The following is a 21740-nucleotide window of genomic DNA, read 5'->3' as shown; positions in this document are numbered from 1 at the left end:
ATCTCCTCTGTCCCTGAAATGCAGAAAGATGTGCTAGAGGAGAAAATGATGGCGTGGCTGTTGGCAGGTCCTCCCGCGGTTTCCGCTGCAGTTGCCTCGTGCGTAATGTGAGCCCAGGCCTCCACGTCAGCCTCCCTCAAAGTTCCACTGCATTTACAAAAGGGCAAGTGACAATTAAAATGTAAGGAAGGGCTTCCCTGGTGGCGCAGTGGTTGAGAGTCCTCCTGCCGATGCAGGGGACGCGGGTTCGTGCCCCGGTCCAGGAGGATCCCACATGCCGTGGAGCGGCTGGGCCCGTGAGCCGTGGCCGCTGAGCCTGCGCGTCCAGAGCCTGTGCTCTGCAACGGGAGAGGCCACAACAGTGAGAGGCCTATTTATTTATAAATAAATTAATTAAATGTAAGGAAGAAGAGAGGCCATTTTATAATAATATTCACAGAATTTTATTTTATATTTTTTTATTTTTTTAATTTATTTTTTATTAGTTTCTGCTTTATAACAAAGTGAATCAGTCATACATACACATCTGTTCCCACATCCCTTCCCTATTGTGTCTCCCTCCCTCCCACCCTCCCCATCCCACCCCTCCAGGCGGTCACAAAGCACCGAGCTGATCTCTCTGTGCTCTGCGGCTGCTTCCCACTAGCTATCTACCTTACGTTTGGTAGTGTATATATGTCCATGCCTCTCTCTCGCTTTGTCACAGCTTACCCTTCCATCCCCATATCCTCAAGTCCATTCTCAAGTAGGTCTGTGTCTGTATTCCCGTTTTACCCCTAGGTTCTTCATGACATTTTTTTTTTTAATTCCATATATATGTGTTAGCATACGGTATTTGTCTTTCTCTTTCTGACTTACTTCACTCTGTATGACAGACTCTAGGTCTATCCACCTCATTACAAATAGCTCAGTTTCGTTTCTTTTTATGGCTGAGTAATATTCCATTGTATATATGTGCCACATCTTCTTTATCCATTCATCTGATGATGGACACTTAGGTTGTTTCCAGCTCCGGGCTATTGTGAATAGAGCTGCAATGAACATTTTGGTACATGTCTCTTTTTGAATTATGGTTTTCCCAGGGTATATGCCTAGTAGTGGTATTGCTGGGTCATATGGTAGTTCTATTTATAGTTTTTTAAGGAACCTCCATACTGTTCTCCATAGTGGCTGTACCAATTCACATTCCCACCAGCAGTGCAAGAGTGTTCCCTTTTCTCCACACCCTCTCCAGCATTTATTGTTTCTAGATTTCTTGATGATGGCCATTCTGACTGGTGTGAGATGATATCTCATTGTAGTTTTGATTTGCATTTCTCTAATGATTAATGATGTTGAGCATTCTTTCATGTGTTTGTTGGCAGTCTGTATATCTTCTTTGGAGAAATGCCTATTTAAGTCTTCTGCCCATTTTTGGATTGGGTTGTTTGTTTTTTTGCTATTGAGCTGCATGAGCTGTTTATAAATTTTGGAGATTAATCCTTTGTCAGTTGCTTCATTTGCAAATATTTTCTCCCCTTCTGAGGGTTGTCTTTTCGTCTTGTTTGTGGTTTCTTTTGCTGTGCAAAAGCTTTGAAGTTTCATTAGGTCCTATTTATTTTTGTTTTTATTTCCATTTCTCTAGGAGGTGGGTCCAGAAGGATCTTGCTGTGATTTATGTCATAGAGTGTTCTACCTATGTTTTCCTCTAAGAGTTTGATAGTTTCTGGCCTTACATTTAGGTCTTTAATCCATTTTGAGCTTATTTTTGTGTATGGTGTTAGGGAATGATCTAATCTCATACTTTTACATGTCCCTGTCCAGTTTTCCCAGCACCACTTATTGAAGAGGCTGTCCTTTCTCCACTGTACATTCCTGCCTCCTTTATCAAAGATAAGTTGGCCATATGTGCGTGGGTTTATCTCTGGGCTTTCTATCCTGATCCACTGATCTATCTTTCTGTTTTTATGCCAGTACCACACTGTCTTAATTACTGTAGCTTTGTAGTATAGTCTGAAGTCAGGGAGCCTGATTCCTCCAGCTTCGTTTTTCGTTCTCAAGATTGCTTTGGCTATTCAGGGTCTTTTGTTTTTCCAAACAAATTTTGAAGTTTTTTGTTCTAGTTCTGTGAAAAATGCCAGTGATAGTTTGATAGGGATTGCATTGAATCTGTAGATTGCTTTGGGTAGTAGAGTCATTTTCACAATATTGATTCTTCCAATCCAGGAGCATGGTATATCTCTCCATCTATTTGTATCCTCTTTAATTTCTTTCATCAGTGTCTTATAATTTTCTGCATACAGGTCTTTTGTCTCCTTAGGTAGGTTTATTCCTAGATATTTTATTCTTTTTGTTGCAATGGTAAATGGGAGTGTTTTCTTGATTTCCTTTTCAGACTTTTCATCATTAGTGTACAGGAATGCCAGAGATTTCTGTGCATTAATTTTGTATCCTGCTACTTTACCAAATTCATTGATTAGCTCTAGTAGTTTTTCGGTAGCATCTTTAGAATTCTCTATGTATAGTATCATGTCATCTGCAAACAGTGACAGTTTTACTTCTTCTTTTCCAATTTGGATTCCTTTTATTTCCTTTTCTTCTCTGATTGCTGTGGCTAAAACTTCCAAAACTAGGTTGAATAAGAGTGGTGAGAGTGGGCAGCCTTGTCTTGTTCCTGATCTTAGTGGAAATGGTTTCAGTTTTTCACCATTGAGGACAGTGTTGGCTGTGGGTTTGTCATATATGGCCTTTATTATGTTGAGGAAAGTTCCCTCTATGCCTACTTTCTGCAGGGTTTTTATCATAAATGGGTGTTGAATTTTGTCGAAAGCTTTCTCTGCATCTATTGAGATGATCATACGGTTTTTCTCCTTCAACTTGTTAATATGGTGTATCACGTTGATTGATTTGCGTATATTGAAGAATCCTTGCATTCCTGGAATAAACCCCACTTGATCATGGTGTATGATCCTTTTAATGTGCTGTTGGATTCTGTTTGCTAGTATTTTGTTGAGGATTTTTGCATCTATGTTCATCAGTGATATTGGCCTGTAGTTTTCTTTCTTTGTGACATCCTTGCCTGGTTTTGGTATCAAGGTGATGGTGGCCTCGTAGAATGAGTTTGGGAGTGTTCCTTCCTCTGATATTGTTTGGAAGAGTTTGAGAAGGATGGGTGTTAGCTCTTCTCTAAATGTTTGATAGAATTCGCCTGTGAAGCCATCTGGTCCTGGGCTTTTGTTTGATGGAAGATTTTTAATCACAGTTTCAATTTCAGTGCTTGTGATTGGTCTATTCATATTTTCTATTTCTTCCTGAGTCAGTCTTGGTAGGTTGTGCATTTCTAAGAATTTGTCCATTTCTTCCAGGTTGTCCATTTTATTGGCATAGAGTTGCTTATAGTAATCTCTCATGATCTTTTGTATTTCTGCAGTGTCAGTTGTTACTTCTCCTTTTTCATTTCTAATTCTATTGATTTGAGTCTTCTCCCTTCTTTTCTTGATGAGTCTGGCTAATGGTTTGTCAATTTTGTTTATCTTCTCAAAGAACCAGCTTTTAGTTTTATTGATCTTTGCTATTGTTTCCTTCATTTCTTTTTCATTTATTTCTGATCTGATCTTTATGATTTCTTTCCTTCTGCTAACTTTGGGGGTTTTTTGCTCTTCTTTCTCTAATTGCTTTAGGTGCAGGGTCAGGTTGTTTACTCGAAATGTTTCCTGTTTCTTAAGGTGGGATTGTATTGCTATAAACTTCCCCCTTAGAACTGCTTTTGCTGCGTCCCATAGGTTTTGGGTCGTCGTGTCTCCATTGTCATTTGTTTCTAGGTATTTTTTAATTTCCTCTTTGATTTCTTCAGTGATCACTTCGTTATTGAGTAGTGTATTGTTTAGCCTCCATGTGTTTGTATTTTTTACAGATCTTTTCCTGTAATTGATGTCTAGTCTCATAGCATTGTGGTCGGAAAAGATACTTGATACAATTTCAATTTTCTTAAATTTACCAAGGCTTCATTTGTGACCCAAGATATGATCTATCCTGGAGAATGTTCCATGAGCACTTGAGAAAAATGTGTATTCTGTTGTTTTTGGATGGAATGTCCTATAAATATCAACTAAGTGCATCTTGTTTAATGTATCATTTAAAGCTTGTGTTTCCTTATTTATTTTCATTTTGGATGATCTGTCCATTGGTGAAAGTGGGGTGTTAAAGTCCCCTACTATGATTGTGTTACTGTCGATTTCCCCTTTTATGGCTGTTAGTATTTGCCTTATGTATTGAGGTGCTCCTATGTTGGGTGCATAAATATTTACAATTGTTATATCTTCTTCTTGGATCGATCCCTTTATCGTTATGTAGTGTCCTTCTTTGTCTCTTCTAATAGTCTTTATTTTAAAGTCTATTTTGTCTGATATGAGAATTGCTACTCCAGCTTTCTTTTGATTTCCATTTGCATGGAATATCTTTTTCCATCCCCTTACTTTCAATCTGTATGTGTCTCTAGGTCTGAAGTGGGTCTCTTGTAGACAGCATATATATGGGTCTTGTTTTTGTATCCATTCAGCCACTCTGTGTCTTTTGGTGGGAGCATTTAGTCCATTTACATTTAAGGTAATTATTGATATGTATGTTTCTATTCCCATTTCCTCAATTGCTTTGGGTTCGTTATTGTAGGTATATTCCTTCTGTTGTGTTTCTTGCCTAGAGAAGTTCCTTTAGCATTTGTTGTAAAGCTGGTTTGGTGGTGCTGAACTCTCTCAGCTTTTGCTTGTCTGTAAACGTTTTAATTTCTCCATCAAATCTGAATGAGATCCTTGCTGGGTAGAGTAATCTTGGTTGCAGGTTTCTCTCCTTCATCACTTTAATTATGTCCTGCCACTCCCTTCTGGCTTGTAGAGTTTCTGCTGAGAGATCAGCTGTTAACCTGATGGGGATTCCCTTGTGTGTTATTTGTTGTTTTTCCCTTGCTGCTTTTAATATGATTTCTTTGTGTTTAATTTTTGACAGTTTGATTAATATGTGTCTTGGCGTATTTCTCCTTGGATTTATTCTGTATGGGACTCTCTGTGCCTCCTGGACTTGATTAACTATTTCCTTTCCCGTATTAGGGAAGTTTTCAACTATAATCTCTTCAAATATTTTCTCAGTCCCTTTCTTTTTCTCTTCTTCTTCTGGAACCCCTATAATTCGAATGTTGGTGCGTTTAATGTTGTCCCAGAGGTCTCTGAGACTGTCCTCTGTTCTTTTCATTCTTTTTTCTTTATTTTGCTCTGCATCTGTTATTTCCACTATTTTATCTTCCACCTCACTTATCCATTCTTCTGCCTCAGTTATTCTGCTATTGATCCCATCTAGAGTATTTTTAATTTCATTTATTGTGTTTTTAATCGATGCTTGATTCATCTTTAGTTCTTCTAGGTCCTTGTTAACTGTTTCTTGCATTTTGTCTATCCTATTTCCAAGATTTTGGATCATCTTTACTATCATTATTCTGAATTCTTTTTCAGGTAGACTGCCTATTACCTCTTCATTTGTTAGGTCTGGTAGGTTTTTATCTTGCTCCTTCACCTGCTGTGTGTTTTTCTGCTTTCTCATTTTGCTTATGTTACTGTGTTTGGGGTCTCCTTTTTGCAGGCTGCAGATTCGTAGTTCCCGTTGTTTTTGGTATCTGTCCCCCGTGGCTAAGGTTGTTTCAGTAGGTTGTGTAGGCTTCCTGGTGGGGGGGACTAATGCCTGTGTTCTGGTGGTTGAGGCTCGATCTTGTCTTTCTGGTGGACAGGTCCACGTCTGGTGGTGTGTTTTGGGGTGACTGTGGCCTTATTATGTTTTTAGGTAGCCTCTCTGCTAATGGGTGGGGTTGTGTTCCTGCCTTGCTAGTTGCTTGGCATAGGGTGACCAGCACTCTAGCTTGCTGGTCGTTGACTGAAGCTGGGTGCTGGTGTTGAGATGGAGATCCCTGGGAGATTTTCGCTGCTTGATATTATGTGGAGCTGGGAGGTCTCTTGTGGACCCGTGTCCTGAGGTTGGCTCTCCCACTTCAGAGGCACAGCACTGACTCCTGGCTGCAGCACCAAGAGCCTTTCATCCACCCGGCTCAGAATAACAGTGAGAAAAAGTAGAAAGAAAGAATTAGTAGAAGAAAGAAAGAGAGAGGGAAAGAAAGGAAGAAGGGAAGAAAGGAAGGAAGGAAGAAAGAAAGAAAGAAAGGAGGGAGGGAGGGAGGAAGGATGGAAAGAAAGAAGGAAAGAAAGGTGGGAGGGAGGGAGGAATGAAAGCAAAAGGAAGAGTGAATGGAAGAAGGGAGGGAGGGAGGGAGGAAAGAAAAAGAAAGAAGGAGGAGCGGAGGGAGGGAGGGAGGAAGGGAAGGTAGGAAAAAAAGAAAGAGCAGGTAAAGTAAAATAGAGTAAAGTATGAAATATAGTAGCGTTATTAAAATTAAAAAGTAATTATTGAAAAAAAAAACACGGACCGATAGAACCCTGGGGCATATGGTGGAAGCAAAGCTATACAGAGAGAATCTTACACAGAAGATTACACATACACATTCACAAAAAGAGAGCAGGGGGAAAAATCAAAAATCTTGCTCTCCAAGTCCACCTCCTCGATTTGGGATAATTCGTTGTAAAAAGAGGAAAAGGGCGAGAAGTCTGAAATCTTGCTAAGTCCACCTCCTTAATTTGGGATAATTCGTTGTAAAAAGGGGGGAAAGTCTTAAATCTTGTCCTCAAAGTCCACTTCCTCAATTTGGGATGATTCGCTGTCCATTCATACACTCCACAGACGCAGGGCACATCAAATGGACCGTGGAGCTTTAATCCACTGCCTCCGAGGCTGCACAGAGAGATTTCCCTGTCTCTGCTCTCACCTTGGACCTGGCCCCGCCTCTGCGCGTAGGTCGCCGGAGGGCGTCCGTTCTTCGCTCAGACAGGACGGGTTTAAAGGAGCCGCTGATTCGGGGGCTCTGGCTCACTCAGGCAGAGGGGAGGGAGGGGAATGCCCTCTCCTCGCGCACCAGGCAACAAAAGGGAAAAAAGTCTCTTGCCTCTCCGGTAGCTCCAGACCCTTTCCCCGGACTCCCTCTGGGCTAGCACTAACCCCTTCAGGCTCTCTTCCTGCCGCCAGCCCCAGTCCTCTCCCTGCGCTCCGACTGAAAGCCGATACCCAAGCCTCAGCTCCCAGCCCCGCCCGCCCCGGTGGCCGAGCAGACAAGCCTCTCGGGCTGGTGTGTGCCTGAGGGCACCGATCCTCTGTGCCAAAATCTCTCCGCTTTGCCCTCCGCACCCCTGTTGCTGTGCTCTCCTCCGCTACTCCGAAGCTTTCCCCCTCCGCCACCTGCAGTCTCCGCCCGCGAAGGGGCTTGTAGTGTGTAGAAACCTTCCCTCCTTCACGGCTCCCTCCCACTGGTGCAGGTCCCGTCCATATCCTATTGTCTCTGTTTATTCTTTTTTTCTTTTGACCTACCCAGGTATGTGGGGAGTTTCTTGCCTTTTGGGGGTCTGAGGTCTTCTGTCAGCGTTCAGTAGGTGTTCTGTTGGAGTTGTTCCACGTGTAGATGAATTTCTGATGTATCTGTGGGGAGGAAGGTGATCTCCGCGTCTTACTCTTCCACCATCTTCCTCCGGCTCCACAGAATTTTAAATCACCTTAATGGCTCTATACTTAGTCTTTGCTCTCGTTTGAACCTCAGTCATACTGGGGAGACAGTCACAGTTCATAGCTGTATTGTGGAAAATCTCTTTGTGGTGAACTTTCCTTCTCAGCAATGTCCTCTAAGAGGACTGTATTAACTCTAGACAAATGGATTTTACTTCTAGTATTTAACTTCTTAAGAGTCAATGAATTACACGTATAACCTTCAATGCTTTTACATTATTATCCTACATTATAACGTTTAACACTTATTGGGCACTTGCTAGGGGCTTGACACTATGTTAATCAGTTTTGCTGTCTAACTTAATATGCACGGCTCTAGGTAGTGGGTGCTGTCCCAGTCACTGATTTGCAGATGTATAAGCTGAGACATAAAAGGTTAAGTAAGTTGCTAGTACAAGTTAGTAAGCATGGAGTTGGGATTTGACTCAGGCAGTGTTGGGCTCCAGAGTCTGTAGCCTACCCTGTCACACTTTCATTTCATCCCCATTCTGTAAAGTCCCTTTCAGTTTATGGTGAAATTTTTCTTCTCTTTAAGTTATCTCCTAAAGATTAAATATTGAGGAAAAAAGATAAATAAACAATTAAAGCATCAGTGAAATACTCAACCGAAGTTTTTAGGGCTTAGGTAAAAGTACTCTTTTTTCAGGTACAAATTAAAATGTTGTAAAACATGTGACATCTAATAAGTCATACTGGAGAGTTACAAAAGATGGGAGTCTTAGCTGATTACATTGTTAGGAAATAACAATAATAAATAACTATGATTTTCTATGATAATAAATTGATGTGGTTTTAGTTTTAAATTTGATAAGTCGATTTCAAAAATTATTATTAACAGCTAGTTACGCATGTCCAGATTTATAATAGAAATTTCTTTTGAAGTCTATAATCCATTCACTTTCTTAGTGTCACTGATTAACTTTTTTTTTTTTTTTTTTTTGGCGGTACGCGGGCCTCTCACTGCTGTGGCCTCTCCCGTTGCGGAGCACAGCCTCCGGACGCGCAGGCCCAGCGGCCGTGGCTCACGGGCCCAGCCTCTCCATGGCATGTGGGATCTTCCCAGACCGGGGCACGAACCCATGTCCCCTGCATCGGCAGGCGGACTCTCAACCACTGTGCCACCAAGGAAGCCCCACTGATTAACTTTGAAAGTTAAAGTATATTATTAAAATATCAGTTTGAGAAATATCTATATTAAGTATACATCGTAAAGGACACAGATGGCATTTCCTAGTTTCATATGGCATTAGTTATTTAAGCATTGTCATTTAAACATTTTACATATAAAAGCAGTGTCTCCTCAATCTGATTTTAAGCCCATAGAGAACAGTGGCAAGGCAGATGCTGTTTCTGTGTTTTGAGATACTCCATGGAGCCTCCTTTCTCCCAGATATATTAAAGGAAAGATTTAATGAAATTCCAGATAGAGTTATATTCAACTTAATGTGAATTATAGTCAAATGGCCTTTCTCCTACTAACTATAGGGGATATAGTTTATTGTCTCCCACAATCCTTTGAAATTTATTTAATGACGAGTTCTTTTGCTGCCTCTAGATGAAAATTCAGAGTCCCACATTTCTTTCTCCTCACTCTAAAACATTGTGACTTTAGACTTTTGGCTAGTGGAAAATAAACGCCCACGCCCACACCCACACCTGTCCCTCTGCAACCTGGAGGTGGGACTCTCCTCAAAAACGTCTTCAAACTTTTTCTCTTACCCTGTTTATCCACTTCTACCTCTATATCTCCATATCTATTGGGTGGGCCAAAAGGTTCGTTTGATTTTTTCTCCGTTAGATGGCTTTAGTAGCACTTAGTTGTCTTTAACTTCATTCGAAACAATTTTGTTAAGACTGTATGTGACAGCTGTCATATCAACGTGCTTTTTAAAAAAAGACATCAAAATTGGTGAATTTTTGTGTATCCATTTTAATATTGAAGATGGAAGAAAAAAAGCAACAGTTTGGCATATTACACTTTATTATTTCAAGAAAGGTAAAAATGCAACAGAAACACACAAAAAGATTTGTGCAGTGTGTGGAGAAGGTGCTGTGACTGATTGAACGTGTCTGAAGTGGTTTGCGAAGTTTCTTGCTGGAGATTTCTCGCTGGATGATGCTCCACGGTCGGGTAGACCAGTTGAAGTTGATAACGATCAAATTGAAACAATAATTGAGACGTTATACCACACGGGAGATAGCCGACATACTCAAATCCAACTTATCCAAATCAAGCGTGAAAATCATTTGCACAAGCTTGGTTATGTGAATCGCTTTGATGTTTGGGTTCTACATAAGTTAAGTGAACAAAACCTTCTTGACCATATTTCCACATGCAATTCTCTGCTGAAATGTAATGAAAACGTTCCATTTTAAAAACAAATTGTGACGGGCAATGAAAAGTGGATACTGTACAACTGTGTGGCACAGAAGAGATTGTGGGGCAAGTGAAATGAATCACTACCAACTATACCAAAGGCAGGTCTTCATCCAGAGAAGGTGATGTTGTGTATATGGTGGGATTGGAAGGGAATGCTCTATTACGAGCTCCTTCCAGAAAACCAAACGATTAATTCCAACAAGTACTGCTCCCAGTTAGACCAACTGAAAGCTGCACTCAATGAAAAGTGTTCAGAATTAGTCAACAGAAAACGCATAATCTTCCATCAAGATAACGCAAGACTACACGTTTCTTTGATGACCAGGCAAAAATTGTTACAGCTTGGCTGGGAAGTTCTGATTCATCTGCCGTATTCACCAGATGTTGCACCTTCAGATTTCCATTGATTTAGGTCTTTACAAAATTCTCTTAATGGAAAAAATTTCCATTCCCTGGAAGACTGTAAAAGGTACCTGGAACAGTTCTTTGCTCAAAAAGATAAAAAGTTTTGGATAGATGAAATTATGAAGTTGCCTGAAAAATGGCAGAAGGTAGTGGAGCAAAAGGGTGAATACGTTGTTCAATAAAGTTCTTGGTGAAAAGGAAAGCTGTGTCTTTTATTTTTACTTAAAAAAATGAAGGCACTTTTTGGCCCACCCAATATATTTAGTGGGTAAGGGCTTGAGAGTCTTGTTTTATCATCTTGATTCATTCTGTATGTACTCTCTCTAAATAATATGATCTTTTGGTTCTTCAGCTAAGACTTCCATTTTAGCACCTTGTCACACATTTCAAAATATTAACTGCTATAAAATTTCATTACTTCTATTATGATAGTCTGTCTGTTTCACAGTTTTGCTTGAGACTGACCCAGAATTATGTTGACACTTTTTGTACTCCCTGCAGCATGGAGCTCAACAGTAAATTTTAGAAAGTGCCCATTAAATATATTTTGAGCTAACTTGATAGAAAATAGAAATCAACTCATTTTGATCTTTAGTTTCAGGTGCAGCGTTACGTCTCTCAGAGTCTGGTAACCCTGGGAAGTTGCAGCTTGTTGAGAAAATCTATAATGTCTCTGCTTCTGTCAGAAGTAAACAGCTTCGCTGATGATCTGGGCGCCATCAATCAGGTACATATAACTTGACACTGTAACTTTCACTTATAGTTAATGCAGCTGTAAACTTTTCTTTCCCTTTCTCCTCCCCTCTCTTTTTGCCAGGCTGATATTTTAGTCGTTACCTTATTTCTAATGTACATGAATACTGTTGCTGCCTGCTGAAATTACAGAAGGATATTTTCAGAAAATAGTTTTCAGAGTAATGCCGTTTTATCATCCCTACTGGTATATCTGTGCCAGAGGTGTCACTAGTGATGGCAAAGGAATGGCCTTAAACCTCTCCAAGAAGGCAATGTGTTCCTAAAGCAAAGCAGTGAGAGCAAAGTGAACAGGAGAGGATGATAAATGGAGAACAGCCTCTGACCAGTGGTTCTTACTCCTAATTGCTCATGACACTCACGTGGCTAACTTTAAATATTCCGTTGCCAAGCCATATGCCAGTCCAATTAAATGGAGGTCTCTGGGGTTAAGATGCAGGTATTGGTATTGTTAAAGTTCTCCAGATGATTCCAGTGTGCAACCAAGGTTGAAAACAGTGCTCTTTTATCTGTGCAAAATCTTATGTCACTGCTGACAAATGTGTCTAAGGAACAGAAGTCATTCCCATGTTTTAATGTTGACAGTGACATATTACGTATTCACTTTCTCAGCTCACTTAATATTATTCTTTCTGTGGTTAGAATTAAACACAAATAAAGGAAATCAGAGACAGAAATGTTTTGGTAAAGAGAATAAATTAATAAGAGAAATATATATATATTTATATAATATTAAATGCTTTAAACCAAGTTCTTACGTCTAAATTCTCTACATTTAATAACATATTCCAAAATATTATATAATCTACTTGAATTCAATCAATGTCATGGTAAATCGTCTAGTCAGCAGTTTTTCAAGTGACTGTTAAATGGTGACCCCTTGTAAGAGCTCTGTTAGATATATATATATATTTGTGTGTGTGTGTGTGTGTGGTACGCGGGCCTCTCACTGTTGTGGCCTCTCCCATTGTGGAGCACAGGCTATGGACGCGCAGGTTCAGCGGCCATGACTCACGGGCCCAGCTGCTCCGCGGCATGTGGGATCTTCCCGGACCGGGGCACGAACCCGTGTCCCCTGCATCGGCAGGCGGACTCTCAACCACTGTGCCACCAGGGAAGCCCCTGTTAGATATATTTTTAAAAAGTAGTTGTTACTGATCTCAAGGAGCTAAAAATCCATTTGAGAAAGAATTAAGGCACATTTACTAGTGGAAAAAAAAACAGTGAAGTGTTAAAATGCATGGTGCCATTTGTAGGAGCTCCAAGATCAAGGAAGTGATCAAGGTAGGTTGCAAGTCCTGAAAAGATTTCATGAAAAGGGAACAGATACAGAGAACAAATGGGTGGTTGCCAGGGCAGCTGGGAAATAAGTGAACGAGATTAAGAGGTACAAACCTCCAGTTATAAAATAAATAAGCCACTGACTGCCCACCTTAGTTCTTTGTATTTCACTGACAGTTTTTATTTTAACTTGTCTTCATCTGATATGTATACTGTCTCACCTATTTTTATAGAGGTAAAATTATAGTAGATAATATATTTGTGTCAATTTTAATATATCCTTCATCTGTAATCTGTGAACCAGATTTATGATAAAGTGGGCTTGTATCCTTTTATTTTGTTACCCTTTTCTATAGCTGTGCTTATTTGAATGCAGTTTTCTTAGGTCTTGAAAAAATTGTTTACATGATGCTGAGCATAAAACTGTCCTAATATCTTGACAAATTATTTTTTTTGTATTCTCCTGTTGGAGTCTTTTCTTTATCAATTGATTAAAATTAAGAATTTGTGTCTGTCATTCATTTTTGGAGTGACAGAATCTTCTCACCACAGTTATTGTATATTCACCACCTTGTGACATAATCACCTTTATTTTCTATTTGTTTTTAAAATAACTTTGAAAAGGTGGCTCCCATAGGATTCCATAGACTGCTGACATATTGATTTTCTAAGGGCCTGCATTGTTTGGCTGTTCAAAACAGAGAACAAAATCAAGACATTGATTTTAATTTTTTTATCCTTATGCCATTGGGACTTTGTGTTGGAAAATTCTGTAACTCCTTCTTTGAATAGCTTTCTTCCTCTTTTCAGATAGAATTCAAGCAGCTGCCATCTAGGAAAAGCCAGCCAGTACACAAATAGTTACAGAGAATGCACGGGGTGGATATCTCTATAAAAAACAATACACATGTTTTTAGTAAGTTTCCTGTTTTATTTATTAGAATTTTATTAATAAGTTTATAGGTTTGTCTAGATCTAGATGGTACCTGATTTTCACAGAATCATCCTTTTGATCAGGCATTACAAAAATATTATACTACTGAAAGCTGGTTTATCAGTATATTTTATTTTTAAATTTTAACACAAGTGGAGTGTTTTGTTAATGCAGAAAGGCAATATGGAAAAAGAGGCATAACTGTTTAGTTTATACTTTATATGAATGTTGAAGAATCCTAACTCCAATCCTGGCTCCAATTTGGGCCTCATTAACAAACCAGTTGCCTTGAGGCGAGAATAAGTAGGAAGGTGGCAAAGATAGTATTTTTTGAAGAAACTGAAATCAATAGAAAGACCATTTCTATGTTGTTTCAAGTAAAATCAGATAGGCAGAAATGGAGTCCAGAAACGAGGCAGAAAGTAGATAATACAGAGGTTCAGAGAGGGTCAGGCTTATCCAGGCAAAATCGCTGCCCATACATGTGAGCACACTCATGATTGGATTGTCAGATTGGATCCTATGAATCAGAGAGACCTTATTCAATACCAGCTTAACTAATTATTTCAAAGAGACAGAAAATCACAGGGCAAAGGTGAATCAGAACGAAATGTGGGACATTCTCTGTGTTTCCCAGGGTCCTTGTTGAGAGATGTGTCTCTCTATCCTCGAACAGTAGATGAGGTCCCCAAGTGAGATTTTGTGGGGTGTCTCACACAGAGGGAGCTTTAAGTTGTTAAGCATCTCCATTTTATAACCCGGAGAATTTTACAGCTTGTATGACCATCTTCAAGGAGCTATGTCTCATAGATTCTGGGTCCATTTAAATAAGTAATTCTTTTGCTAGGAATGTCCAACTAAGAATGTTCCATAGATAAAATTTCCTCCTACTAGCAAATACCAGGAGGTCCACCTGAGGAGGAGATAGGCCTAGTCATCAACTTCTTGTCTTTCTCCCGGGGGGCATATCCCCAGTAAGTACCAGCAGCTTTGTCTTCTTCCTCCCAACTGGCTGTCAAGTTCCCAAGGCCTCGGTGTGCTAGAATTGTTTATGGAACCAAGACAGCTGAGAAAGAAAATGTTTTTATAAAGGTATATTTCAGTTGTTCACATGGTAAATAGAGTTATGGTATTTCCCTCAAAAAATCTGTAAAATTTATCATTATAATTATATAATATTGTATATTATACAATGAACTGCATACCAATAAGAAGAGGTAAACAATCCAATAGAAAAGTGAGGTAACAATATGAAAAGGCACTTTAATAGAAGGGAAAACACAGAAGGAAAATTAACCTGAATGATGATCAACCTCAGCAGTTCCAGGAAATGCAAGTCTAGAAAACAATGAGATGTTTCATACCGATTCTATTGATATTAACTTTAAAAAAAAGATAACGTAGCAACAATATCAGGTGTTAGTGATTGTGTGGGGAAATGGAGTTTATCACTGGGTAAAGTTAAAGATATATATGCTCTAAGATACTTTGTATACTGTACAAAGGACACCTGTACAGGGATGTGCATGTTAACATTTCTGAAGTAGCTAAAACTTGGAAATAACATTGTCCCTTTTCAAAAGATGGCTGGATGTGGTATGGTAAAAATGAATATTCTGTAGCAGTTAAAATGAATAAATTAGGTCTTCATGTGTCAACAGTGATAAATTTTGAAAGCATAAATGTTGACTTATAGGGAAGAAGGAAGTATCCAAGGAGGAGAGATTCTCAAACCAGTTTTGAAAATTATATACACAAAGCAACTCTAACAAACACACAAACACATGAAACAGTTCTCCAGTATATTCATACTTCTAAAGTTTCTTTTAAAAATATGGAATCTGAAGTAAATATAAGAAAAATATCAATGAGTGTTGAAAATATATAGTTTGTGTACTCAAGAGCTATGCTTTTTATATTGTGAAATATTTTTATGTTGAAAAAATATTTCAGAATTAAAAATATAAAATAGATTCTAAAAGAAAAGTCTCTGAGCATCAGAACTATAATATTCATTTAAAATGAAACTTCAGTTTTTAATGGCTTTTTTACAGAAATATTTTCTCCTTATTTACAGTTCATACCTCTCAGCATGTTTTGGGTATAGTAGCCAAGCTATTAGAAATGGCAATGCTTTTGGAATATTGATAAGGTTGGGGTGAAATCTGAATTTAGAGTATTATATGCCTACTCATGTTAAATACTTTATAAGCCTAATGTTTACAAAGTAAATGAAATTTCTACATGAAAACAGATTTTTTTAATTGGAAGTAAAGCATATTAGCAAAAGAAAGCAGAAAAACTCGCCTGCTTACATCAGGAAGCATTTTTACTTTTCAAATGTCTGTTTAGCTTGTTAATTAAAATAAAAGCTAAGCAACTCATTTATAAAAATAGAACATGCAAATTAAAGATTCTGAATCTGGAATGAGTTTATGCATACTTTCTCCAAAGTAAACTAATTTTTTACATCAGGGCAAAATGTGGCAACAAAATAATCATTTTTAGTAAGATAAAGAGAAAAGTAATCATAGCTCAGAGCAAGAAACAGCTGACCTATTTCAGCTGAGAGAGAAACCATATTGTTTTCTCAAATGATGCATATTTTGATCATCTCTAAGATCTGGGAAGCCTGATGCAGTCAGCAGTCAGTCCATCGGTGAGAATAGAGTTTGCATCAAACTGTGCTCAAGTGGACAATATAGGGATTAGGGGTCTTCAGTATGGCTTTTCCCTTTTTATTTTGAATTTTTTAACAAGGACTTAGAAATTCCCAATAATGAGCTCTATTTTAGATTAGCGCAATTTTTCCTTTACCAGTGTTTTTGATGCAAATAATAATTTATTAGGTAAGGATGAAATAAGGCTTAAAATTTGTCAAAATATACTATTGGCCTAAACGTGTCCACATCACTGAATGCCTTTTTGTAGCTACTGCTTATTAAGAAAAAACTTCTATCTATCAGCTCAACTGGCAACAAAGATGAACGTTAACTGGGGCATTTGCCACATGGAGACTAGATCTTTTTAAGAGATGGCTCCAAGGGGAAGTGAAATTATTTTGGCTCAGAGCATGAGCTTTGGAATCAGATGCCTGGTTAAAATGCCACGTGACTTCTGAAGTAGTCTGTCTTGTCAACACATCGAACTTGAAGGCTCTAGAATGAGTTACAAACTTACAGGCAATGCAGAGGAACCTGTTAAATTAACCATGAGGAAACCTTTGGTAAAATCCAGCCTATATAGGAAAAACAACTTATTTTCCCAACAAATAGATTGTATTATAGAGAGAAGAAGTGGAAGGGGGGGAAAGAGAGGAATAAGGAGGCTCTATTTTAAGACAGCGTCTGCCCAAAAGCTTGGGCAGAAACATCTCTGGCAAGCAGACTGGGAACAGGGCCTTGATGAGCTGGAAAGTGTGGCAGGAATCCTATAGACGTTTGGTTTTGTATCTGCTTTCTCTCCAGTGCCTTCTGTAATGGTCACGGTCATGTCAATGTGCACCAGTAGCATGAATGGTTAAAACTGAGAGACACCTGGTGTCTCTGGCAAAAAGCAGTGAGAAATGAGAGCAGGAGAGGGTAGGGGGGAGATGGGAGGAGTAAACATAAATTCTGATTGTCTTTGAGAGACATTAGGTAGCATGTGTTTTGCTTTTGTTTTTGTTTTTTTCTATTTCCAAGATTGGTTTCACAGGTTTGACTATTATAAGTTTCTGCGGTGGTGGGATGTAAAAATAATTAGCCTTTTAGAAACCTGCTAAAGCTTTGGACACTGTGCTTACTTCACATAAATGCTTTATGGTAGAATGGCGTGCAGGTGGTGAGTATTTAAAATAAAACACCATTACAGCATTTCTATGGAGTATGGCTTCCACTTAGATAATATTACTGAGAAGTTAACACTGGATAAATAAGTGGATGTTTTCGTTTATTTTTATCTAAAAGTAAAATTTCTTAAGATCTGTTTAAGATGCCTTATTTTGCATAATCTTCTCTATTACCATAATATCCTCATTAAATGTTTGGTAACTTTAATTACCCATTTTTTCTCTTTAAATTCAAAGCCAGGGCTTCCCTGGTGGCGCAGTGGTTGAGAGTCCGCCTGCCGATGCAGGGGACACGGGTTCGTGCCCCGGTCCGGGGAGATCCCATGTGCCGCGGAGCGGCTGGCCCCGTGAGCCATGGCCGCTGAGCCTGCGCGTCCGGAGCCTGTGCTCCGCAACGGGAGAGGCCACAACAGTGAGAGGCCCGCGTACCGCAAAAAAAAAAAAAAAAAAAAAAAAAATTCAAAGCCATAGGCCTGTTGAGAAAAAAAAAAACCAAGGAGAAAGCTATAAAAAGATAGGCAGACTTTTTTATTTAAAAAAACCTATTAAAGAACAAGTAGTTCAAAATAACCATTTGAATCCCTGTGTAGTTCATGCTAGAGGGCATAATCAGTTTGTAAGAAAGATAAAGGCTAGGGTGATTTATCACTAAAGGCCATACATTACTATGTACTTGTGAGTATTTTGATGGCCTCTATGTTCTAATTTCAGAAGCCATATCTGAAGAGGCTGTGACAAGGCAACTCAAAGTATGAAAATGAGTTATTCTTAAAAATGACATTTTCAAGTAATTATTAATTTACTCATGATTTGATCATAATGAAGACAGAGATGTAATAGAATTGGGGAAATGTGGGGACATAGAGCAGAGTGCCAGCTGGGAGCCCTGGGTTCTGGTCTGGCTCCATCATTAACTAGTTTAGTGGCTTTGGAAAATCCACTCCTCTGAGCTTAATTCTAAAATCAGATGCAGTTGCTGTTTGGTGAGAAGTATGTTTTTTGTGTTCAGGCAGTTGAATCAAAGACTTAGAGTGGCAGCCAATCCAACATGTGGTTTATGGGTATTCTTCAAACAGATTGCATCATGGTCACTCCACTTTTCTGGCCATTTTACCATTTTAGTTTGGAGAACATCTCAAGGGTTGTATAGAGCAGATGCCCACACAAAGCATAGCGACATTACTGATGCTTGTTAGAATGGATCATGAATCTGTTTCTGTTTGTTTTTCTCTTGACACAAACATTGTTCATAACTTTTTGAATCATGATATGAATAATTCTTTTAAAAGTAGAGTTCGTGATCACAAAGCCATGTCCTAAAATTTAAATGTGGAATTTCTGAGTATTTTCACACCTGCAAACCAAATCTCTCTGTCTACCTTGAAAGGTCACCGTCTTTCAAACCCTGAAAACCTAACAGAAGCCTTCTAGCAATACATGAACATATTGGGGTTAATTTCCTCTGTCTTGAAGATCTAGGCTAGTCATTTCTCCATGATTGATCAAGCTTTCTCAGCTCTCTAAATTTTTGCTTATTAATTCAGAAGTGTGTATTGAAAATTGAAATCTTTATGTTAAAGAATGATGGGACAAATACAAAACACTAAATAATTACACAGAAATCAGTAATTTGGTAAAATTTTTGAGGCAAAAATTTAAAATATGCAGTTAATATATCAGAGTATATTTATTGTTATATTTACAACACTTACCATGCCTGAATCCATCCCCCACTCCTTGCCACACATTGAGGAAGGAAGTTAAAGGCAATGGTTTTATATTTTATTATATAGATTTATATTATGTGGATTTAATATAATCCACAAATATATTTATATTATATGGATAGTAAAAAATGAAAGGGAAGCCAAGATCTCCACACCCTTTCCTAGACTCCTGGACAAAGCAATACATGCAAGTGGCTTTAGGACCTAGGACTACTTAACCTTCAAGGAATAAGACAGTCCATATAAATGTTAAAATAGATGCGAACTTGGTCTCCAACCTGGGTGAGGGTTGGTTTACAACTCCGAATTTTCAGAAATTCTTTTTCCCTTTGTCTTATCCACTGGGAACCAAGTGAAGCAGAGAAGATTTCACACTCTCCTTTTGTTTTTTTTCCCTAGTTCACCTACTTACGGTGACTTTTGATGGCTTCGGCCTCGTGTGGTTGCCTCAGTTCCAAAATCTCACCCTGTACAGGCAGCAGCCTTTGTCTTCCGTCCTGTGTGGAGGTAGCCAGGCAAAACCCAAAATGTTTGTCAGCAAGGAATTGGTAAATTCCCCAGTAGCACAGCTTCAGCAGTGTCGGGCAGACCAGCTCTTCGTGTTTGCTCTTTCTTGTTATTTCAGACTCCCACAGTGATCCTTATTTTCTAGACAGTTCAGCCCCTCTCCTCCTCCTGTTAATTCTAGGTTTGTGTGTCTGTATGGGTCAGTGAGGGGGAATGTATCTATTTAATACTCTTAGGTATTCTGTAGCATGAGGGTTAATTTGGTAGCCTGGTTCATCATATTGCTAAAAATTGATTCATCTCATATCTTACTTTTCTACCTTTATTTAATATATTTGGAAAATATATTGATGCATAGAGTGAACTGAGGCTCCAAGTGGAAAAAGAAATCAACTTCCCAGTTATTTGTTGAATCACTCTAATGACTTTCCTTTGGTTTGTGATGCTTCCTTTAGTTTATACTTTGTTTTCACATACAGCATTTGTTTATTAATCTAACCTGTAGGTTCCTAGGCTACCACCACATTAACTTAGTTACCTTAGTTTTATTAGATATTTTAATACCCAATTGTTATAACTACTTTTTATTAGGTGTTCTTCCTGTTCATACTTCTAAATGGCCTTGAGAATAATTTTTTTCAAGTTCAAAAATAAAACTATATAGAATTTCATTGAGAATTTTTTCGAGGAAACATTTTTAAAAATTATGTCTTCAAAAAGACCAGTCATTGTAGTTTATAGTTGACATTCTCTATATGTATCATATTTTCTTATTATTTTAATTTCTTTGTCTTTACCCATTATATGTCAAGTAGAACTTTTCAAGTTCTTCCTTCATTGTTTATTTGACTTTCTGTAGTATTGCTTCTTCAGTTTATTATCTTCAATGGTGGATTTCAGTTTTCCTTTTGGAATTTTAGTTCTCATAAATTTTCATCATTTCACCGCATTCCATTTTTATTTCAGTTTTTACATGCTTTCCGTAATTAAATACGCTTGCCTTTTTATCTTCTCTTGGCTTCCCCCTCTCATAATGGTACATACACATCCTTGCCTACCGCCGAGCTTACCACATCCGCTTCCCTCTGTTTACTCTGGTCTCCTTGGTAAGTCTTTTCCGTTGTGCTCTTCCTCCTTGTATTTAGGATGCTATCCCTTTTCTTGTGTCACCTCAGTGTTTCTCATGGGATCTATATTTTCGTTTGTTTAATTGCCTTTTTCCTTTTCCCTTATAAGGAGAAAATTATCATTGGATCTGACCAGAATTTTCCCACAATTGCCTGTGTCCTTTCTCCCTGGTCAGTGCACTCAATGACAGGAGAAACACCCCTCCCACTCCTGTCCTGGAGAGCAGATTGTGGCACCTGTGGTCAGCGCATTTCTGTTGACCCGACATGGACTCCGGTAGCCTTGACCATAGTGTTTTGATGAGTTAACCAGAAACAGTAGGACTAGAGTGCCAAGCACTGACGGTTTCCAGAGCTTCTGCCACATCTTGCCATGTACATGGCACCAGTGCCCCCAATCCCCCAGCCTGTTGTTTGGCAAGTACAGGAGAATTTAGGGGGAGGTTATGGATTATGTTTCTCTCTTCTGCTCAGTCGGCTTCTTGCTTAGAGTTTCTTTTGCCATCACAGATTCTTTAGTGCGAAACTGGAGGACTCTTGGGGAAGTCATTTTTAACAAGAATTCCTATCACCTTTAAAGGTTCTGTGCCCTTATAAGGAGTTGAAAGGAGTGAGGGGACATTTCCTTATTCATTTATTTTGGAAAGTTAATAAAAAAAATTTAAATGTGCTTAAATAAAAGAATCATTGGGGCTCTTTCTACAAGTTCTGAGGCGGTATATGGAGTCATTTGTTATATGCAGGAGCAAAATGTTGTGGGGAGACCAGGTGACCAGTGGCTGTCACAACAATTCTGTGCCTTACAGTACAATTAATATAAGAGAAGTTTTGAGTAAGTACAGAAAATAAAACCAGTTATTTCCACTGTACTTGGCTAGGCTAGCAATAAAATGTCAATTAAATATGATTCTTTCTTTTTTCCATAAGCGGGAGAATGTATTGCTGCAGTTTTAACGGCTGTCAGATTGAGATCTATCAGTACTGAAAAGAAATTATCAGAGTCACTTCAGTGTCATGAGAAAATCCAAATGTATTTCAATAATGCATCCTTTCCTGATTGTTTTGCTTTTGCTCCCTGTGGCAAGTAAAATTATATTTGTTCTGAACGATTTTCTGATGCACTTGAAACCTAATGCCTTCTTGGAAGTCTTCTCTAATCACCAAGGGCAAG

At 38.6% G+C, this 21740-nt stretch overlaps 1 protein-coding gene across 1 annotated transcript in view; it reads left to right on the top strand.

Annotated features, from left to right (window-relative positions):
• The window catches only part of MEI4 (meiotic double-stranded break formation protein 4), a gene marked incomplete at its 3' end in the record, with an annotated part of 189259 nt that overhangs the window by 128382 nt on the left and 39137 nt on the right, over nucleotides 1–21740 (top strand). Inside the window, exon 3 of the mRNA XM_079716285.1 lies at nucleotides 11007–11138. Coding sequence (XP_079572411.1) covers nucleotides 11007–11138 — 132 coding nt within the window. The remainder of the gene's footprint in view (nucleotides 1–11006; nucleotides 11139–21740) is intronic.

This window comes from Hyperoodon ampullatus, assembly GCF_949752795.1.
Source record: "Hyperoodon ampullatus genome assembly, chromosome: 12".
Classification (NCBI taxonomy): domain Eukaryota; kingdom Metazoa; phylum Chordata; class Mammalia; order Artiodactyla; family Ziphiidae; genus Hyperoodon; species Hyperoodon ampullatus.
This window is presented reverse-complemented; position numbering and strand designations above follow the sequence as displayed.